This window comes from Fistularia commersonii, chromosome 1 (assembly GCF_037954325.1).
Source record: "Fistularia commersonii isolate RoL2024-O1a breed Wild chromosome 1, RoL_Fcom_v1.0, whole genome shotgun sequence".
NCBI lineage: Eukaryota > Metazoa > Chordata > Actinopteri > Syngnathiformes > Fistulariidae > Fistularia > Fistularia commersonii.
This window is the reverse complement of record NC_141284.1, coordinates 13,048,956-13,056,253: the sequence shown is the minus strand read 5'-3', so window position 1 is coordinate 13,056,253 and position 7,298 is coordinate 13,048,956. Positions and strand designations below refer to the sequence as shown.

At 40.5% G+C, this 7,298-nt stretch overlaps 1 protein-coding gene across 1 annotated transcript in view; it reads right to left on the bottom strand.

The window, feature by feature from the left end:
• Positions 1–791: 791 nt before the first annotated feature.
• Positions 792–7,298, bottom strand: part of LOC147237417 (cysteine-rich motor neuron 1 protein) — a 37,142-nt gene continuing 30,635 nt past the window's right edge. Inside the window, exons 11-15 of the mRNA XM_086148891.1 lie at positions 6,531–6,746; positions 5,288–5,509; positions 4,395–4,517; positions 3,282–3,460; positions 792–3,015 (exon numbers count right to left, since the gene is read on the bottom strand). Of these exons, the coding sequence (XP_086005017.1) occupies positions 2,809–3,015; positions 3,282–3,460; positions 4,395–4,517; positions 5,288–5,509; positions 6,531–6,746 (947 nt within the window). The 3' untranslated portion in view covers positions 792–2,808. The remainder of the gene's footprint in view (positions 3,016–3,281; positions 3,461–4,394; positions 4,518–5,287; positions 5,510–6,530; positions 6,747–7,298) is intronic.

The window sequence follows — 7,298 nt, the reverse complement described above, 5'->3', positions numbered from 1 at the left end:
CCTGGAAAGCAGGAGCCCTGAGGAAGCAGGATTTTCCTCACAGCAATTGACTAGTGACTCCGCTATCTTGATTTCATCATTTCCACAAATCTGTGGTTCTAACATGACAAATGTAGACTTGAAGGACGTCACTGCCTTTCTTGAGCTATGAAATACATTGAAAGGAAAGAGCTTTTTAATATATGGCATCAAATTTCTAACTTGCTTCCAACTGAAGCTAAGAATAAATCCCTTTTATGCTGTGATTTGTTTTGCTTTTGTTTCAAAGTGATTTTTTATAAATGCTGTGACTTGGTTGTTTGGAGTTTGCGATTCCTTTTTTTTTTAAAGCACTGGGGAAAATTACCCTTCTGTTTGTTTTATTGGTCCTTCTATAGAGGAATCCTTGACTTTTACTTAAAGTGCTTTGATGGACAAGTCAGAACAACAGCAGCGAGGGTTATCCATGTTTCTTTGCTAAAATACATTTTTCTTATGTATTGTCATTATAATTATTAGGCCATTCCCCAGATGTGACATGTGAGACTTGCTCTTAGGTAGTGCTGGGATCTAAAGGCTGCCCTGCAACCAAACAGTTTAACACTACAAAACACATCTGGTTGTACTACTGAGACCAGACTACTGGTAAGAGAGCAAAAGAAAATGATCAGATTTAAGGGAACTAAGAGAAAACAAATCCCTATTTGGAGCAGAACCATATGTGTACAAACCTGGAATTCCTCCAGTGACGTACCACCATCACACTTTGGGGGATTGTTCTTTCAAGGTAATTTAAGTTTCATCACTGGGGGTGCTCTAGTCGACTCATTTATTTATTTCTTTTCAAAATAAGTGTAAATGTTACAGTATATCATCTAGGAAACACATTTACAGGGTTTGCAATGGTGAAATAAATAAGGTTATATTGAATATAGCAGACAGAAATGGTAAATGGTCAAAATGTACAGCAGCTTTGGCTACCAAGTTCATTTTCAAAAAAACAAACGCACACTATAGTATTAATAAATAAAGCTATGTGAAAAAATAAATAAGATACTCTTCTACTAATTTAAACTACTTTTTTTTTTTACAAAAAGAAGAACAAAGAATGGAGAAGCTTTGATTTAAAGCACAGGCTCATTTATAGGGACACAATCTACTGAGTTGCTAAAACATTTCAACATAAAAGTTCTACCAATTTTGGCATCAGAATAGTCTTTGTATTTAGAAATTGGCAATAGGGTACAGAGCTTTGATCCCCGACCCGATTTGATTTTGTAACTCTTCTGCCTCCCATACTTCCCCAGATTGGTGCAGAGCTGCAACAGCATGTTCACTTGAGCGGTTTAACATCTCTGTGTGCTTCATATGCTGATCAAATCCCTGATTAGGGTGTTTATCCCTCCAAGAATCCTGCAGTGGGATTTCTAAAAAAAAAAAAAATTGTAAAGAACCCCCCCCCAAAGAAAAGTGCTACTTCTCTTGAAAACACCAATGCAATGTACAGTCACGAGCTCTTCTATGACCTTGATGCAGGAAGAGCTGGAGAGAAGTGTCAGGAACAGATACACGATGACAAAGACATCTGAAGATCTGAACTTACAATGGAACCCTAACCCTTTTTTTAAGTGGGTTAACATGTACAGAAAGGCAAACAAAAAAGAAAAATGCTGAAAAATGCAGGCTGTAAAAGGAAGGGGTTTAAAAGCTGCAGATAGCTGTGCGTGAAGATTTTTGAGTGAGGCATAGCATGTGACATTTCTCAGATGTCTAAATGACCCCTCTGGAATCATTTTGTCTTCTCTGCTCTTAAGAATATGAGATTCCTCCTGAATGAACTTTGCTCCTTTTCAATAACACCACTCTTGAAATGATAAAATAGGACTGATGGAGCCGATTTACTTCAGGAAGAGCCATGTTCGGAGATGGGTCTGGGTGGAAGAACTGTGCTACTGTGCTGCGGACATGTTTACAGAGGGAATTCACATATCTTTTAAAGTGTGTTTTCGTATCCCGAGTTTCCAGGATGGAATGATTTGGTTGATATAGTGGGAGAAACAAGTCTGTCATTCAGGAAGGTTGTCCTCTGATGGGGGAATGTTTGCTCTTGCCTTATCACATTTCAATCGGGCCCAAGGTGGCCAAGAAAAACACTACAAGTAGTACAAATACAGAGCAAGATACAAAAACTAAGATGGGAATCACACATTCTACAGCAAGGGTCTGGATCCAAGAGTCTATAAAGCCTGCTGACTTGTGATTTGATTTGGCGTTGAAGCCGAATGGATCCGACTCGATTTTAAGGTCTGTTTGCCTCCCTGCAGATTGTATACACCACATCCTTAAAGCACTGTTGCTATTCAGGTGGTGGGTATCCAGCAGGGGGTATCGTGTACAAGTATTAAAAGTAGTCCAAATCCATTCTAAAGCTATTGATCGCTGTTGTCTGTCTTGCCACACAGTTCTAGCTTCCAAAAAATGGGACCACAAAATCACAATGTTCACAAAGTCTTGATTCTGACATGAGCCTGTATGGCAGCTGTGACCTCTACAGTAAAAGAGAGCAACCATGTCCTTAATCTGTCCTTTCTTTCATGAATGTCCAAGCATCTGCTCCACTTGCTGTCCAAGGTAAAACTCAGAGGAAAAAAAAATAGATTGTAAAAACAGAGGTCACGTGCTGTCCTGTATAGAGGGTCCTCAGAGAAGATACAAGTTTGGCAATGAGGCAGCACCCAAGCTTTGTGCATCCATGCCACCTTGGATACCACGGTAAGAGAGAGTGGAAGGGGCTGAGCGTCTCTTATATCCTGAGTTTGTGGGGCATTTTTAGCGCGTCCAGTGGTTGGCCTTGCTCAGCTTGGCCCGCGGAATCGCCATCTTGTCTGCACAGGGAGAACTCATATCCGGCGAGAAGTGAATGATCCCAGAGTCGTTCTTCACATTTTGGAATTTGTTCTCCTTAGATGGCTCCATGTAGACAGAGTTCTTGTTTACCACCGAGTTCTTGTTTACATGCTTCTTCAGAATCACAGTCTGAGAAGAAAAGGGATTCATAATGGATGTTAGGGCTGGGCAATATATCAGTATGCATTGAAGATTATTTTTTTGGAAAAGATCAATCTTCACATTGTGATTTTGCAAATTTGGGAAAAGATCATCTAAAATGTAGCTACTATCAGACAGAGGTGACTGAAGAATAATTTGCAAGAAATTTCCAAAACTCAGATTACATTAAAATGTGAATTATCCCTCATTATACTTACCAACAGTTTAAGCTAGTGCAGAGGTAACCCCCTTACCTTCTTAGGTGCACTGTAGCAGGACATCTGCACCCACTTCTTCTTCTTGTTGATGAGCAATGCCACGATGAGGAAGATGACGATGGCCAGGAGGAGACCTGCCAGGATCCAAGCGGCTGATTGGTAGATGAGGGCCATCTCTGTTTGGCTGGGGTAGTTCTTACCTAACCCTGGCTCGTCTGTTGGACAGAGACATCAGACAAAGAAGTGTATGGTATAGCACAGGAGCTTTATCACTTAAAAAAAAAAACAACAACTTAATATTCACCTGGCTCTAGATTAGTGTGATAGACACTAAATCTTTTCAACAAGGCAACCCAAGTCATGATTTTAATGGCTAGCTCTATGATAATAAAAGGGTAAGCCCGTTTTTAGAATATTTTCACATGACATTTATTGGTTTGTCATATTTTGCAGTTAGCAAAAGTACTGTTCCTGTAGTAATTCTGACAGTACTACTTACTGGCCATATTAAACCATATTAAAATTACCTGTCAGCTAAGTGGTTATTCATTTTTGTGTCGACAAACTTCTATCATTTTCAGTAGATGTTCATGTTGTGCCCATAATCCATCACATTGAATTTAAAGCAGGCAGTGAGTGATTTAATCTTTCCCCAAGTGGATGTCTTTGAGCTTGAATCTGGGAGGTGTAACATCACAACACTTAAGAAAATATTGTGATTTGTGCATCTCCCATTTTCCCTCCAAACTATGTCCTTGCTAATGACTTCTTGAAAATAAATATGTTGTATATTGTAAAGGGTCGGCCACTTCTCATGCATGAAAATGATTCCTCCCGCCATGTGTACTGCTCACAGTATAAGAAACGTGAAATTTTCTTTTCAATAGAGATCGAAGAGGTTAAAGGTTTATCGAGTGCACAATATAAACTTACTAATATAGCCAAAGACATGCATTTTTCAAACTACAAATTAACGCCTGTGGTTGAAGTTAAGAGGAAGCTATTTTTTAAGTTTGAATTACATCCAGTAGAATGTAGGTTTGAGAGAAAGATACCAATTAATTGAGATGAAATTGACTTTAATGGAATGGGGAGATCATGAAAAAAAAGATCAGGTTGCATCTAATAACGTGCGGCTTATCTTGTTACCAGTGTAAGCGATGATGGGGGGCACAGTGACAGTGGTGATCCACGCAGTATGCTCCAGTGTAGTTGCGACCGTCTTTTTGGCAGGATGTGTGGACAAGATGACTGGCAGCAAAGTTGTCATTTCTGTTCAGACAGGAATAATATCAATTCATATGCAACTGGTAAAATCCTGCAAAACATGCTTGATGGGAAAAAAGGCTTACTTCCCCCCCGGCTTCAATTAGTAACTACTGTTTATAAGAACTGTTCTCTTAACTTCCACTGATCTGCTTTGTAGAGGCTTTACGTAAACGCTTGGTTTTCCATGTGCCAAACAACAAAAACAAAGGGTGAAAGGGCTACATATCAGGGTGGACAATGGGATCCTATGCCGAGGTTTTCCTCTATAGGAAAAGCTGACATTGAGCTTTGCCTTCCTGTGCCTCCACAGAGAGAGTTTTGCGGGCCCATTCAGCCAGGGACAGGAAACACGTGTGAATGTGCGGATGCCCGAGGAATGTTTCTGCTCTGAGTGGACTGTGTGCATGTGTGTGCGTGTGTCACATGGAATGTTGTTGCGAGTGATTGTGTTTGCATATGTAGCGCCAGAATGACTGGGTTTAATGAACAAACACATACACACACTTGGTCTGGAAACCAACATTCCGTCCCTCTTTTTGGCATGTGAAATAATGTATTAAAACTTTCCCATCAACAGGCTATGCCTTGTTTCAGTGGAACCCTGCATTATAAAATTCAGGGCAGAACTATGACATTTTCTCTATGTACAAGTGTTAAATCAAGTGCATTTAGTATGTATAAACTTAGATTTTAGTGCAAGAAAATACTTGTACGTACAAAAACCTTGCACATATGCTTATGAAAACAGTTTTCCTTTTCTTCCAGAGGCTCACCGAGACAGTGTGGGCAGCACTGGCCCTTGCGTAAGACAGGCACCCTGCAGTTGGCAGCTGGGCACCGCTGAGAGAAACACTGAATAGTGCCGTTGTTGCAGGTGCAGCTGGTGCAGGCATTGGCCTTCCACGAGTCCCCGGCCAGTACCACATCTCCAATGCTTGTTATGCAGTACTCCTGCTGGCTGTTGTTCACCGGCAGCAGTGGGTTCAGAGTCTCCTCTGTGGTGAAAAAGAGTTAAAAGTACAACAAAGGTAAAATAATCAGTTTCACCTTATCAGCAAAGCAATACATATAATTAGCGGACAATTGCATTACTCATGTACATTTTACATGACTATGTCTTTTACTTTTAAATATAAGACTATTCTGATTAATTCATGTCTCTCCCCATATCCAAACCTATAACGATAATATGGTGAAAAGGACATTATAGTACTAACACCTATTGTAAATTTACGTCAGTTTGACACATGTTAAATGCAAACAACAGAGCTTCCAGACAGCCGACAGTAGTTGGATCCCGGCCCTTGTCTTAGACTCTTCAGACTCCAGGAGGCTTGAGAACCGCAGTTCTACTGACCATTAATATTAGTGTTCGTTAGCCAGTACACGGTGCACTGCCCCACTGTACATATACATTAGAGGGCCTGTTTGTGAGAAATGCATTATTCCGACATTCCTGGTGACCAGGCCCGTACATATATCAAAGGATGGCCTCTGACAGGCTGCTTTTGTGAAGAGAGATGCAGTGATAAGGCAGGCCAGCATTCTCAAGGAGCCGCTCACAGGCGCAGTCATGCATTGCTGATTTGTGTGCCACATGCTTGAGAGTGCTTGCAATACGCTTCCAAGTTGTATGAGACACCACAAATGTTTGGTTGTAGATGCAAATAAACTACACATGATGGTTTTTCTTATAAAGCTATAAATTCAGTGCTTTCCCATATGCAGAGGAATAAGGCAGACTAGTTATATAGTTTAAGAGAGATGGACGAACCCCCAGGGTTGGCTGCTGTGTGAAGGCTGTTAACGTGCTGTGGCTTGTCTGAAGGATCACCATGTAAACCCAACCAGTCCTGGCTAATCTCTTTACCAGTAACCCGTATGTCTGACAGAAAAGTTAACCTGACATAGATAAGACCACATGATCGTCACTCTTCTAGAATACACTACCAACTCCAGCCTGACACCTTTTTAAATTGATCTCTGCTTTATTTATTTTTTTGTATACAAACTCACCAGGACATTCATGGCAACAGGTGTCTTTCTTCTTAATAGGGGTCTGACAGAGAGCCGGGGGACAAACTTCAGTGTCACACAGAACACGTCCTTTCCTGCAGGTGCATTGTGTGCACTCATCCAGGTTCCAAGTCTCTCCCTCCACATAGAATTCCCCACTGGGTGCTCTGCACACCACCATGTCCATCCCCTCTGGCTGACCGCTGCCTGACTCATCTACAGAGGAGGAGGAAGAAAATTAAATAGCAAATAAATAAACAGATGTTTGTTTTTTTGCAATGTGTTTAATGTTCACGCTCAGGTCTGTTTTCAATATCAAACAGACATGGATTCAGTCCATGAAAATAAAAGGCTACTCCATTATGTGAAACAAGAGGCAAGAATCATGAGATTCTGAAATAACATTGCATGAAAGACTTTGATTCATTAGAAAAGAGACCTTGTGTAGGGCGGTGTCCCACCTGTCTTTTCCACTTTTTAAAAATTACTTTTGTGCTTGTAAATGATCCTAGTTAAATTCCACAGGTACAGAGGAGCTGCTCTCTGTCCTGCAAGATGTATAATACCGTACTTTTCGGTCTACTGAGCGCAGCTGAATATAAGCCGCACTCACTATTCGAAAAGAAAAGAAAAGAAAAGAAAAGAAAAGAAAAGAAAAGAAAAGAAAAGAAAAGAAAAGAAAAGAAAAGAAAAGAAAAGACATCTATATATATAGGCCGCAATTGTCTATAGGCCGCTAGTGTTGATTCGTAACATGAGATATTTGCA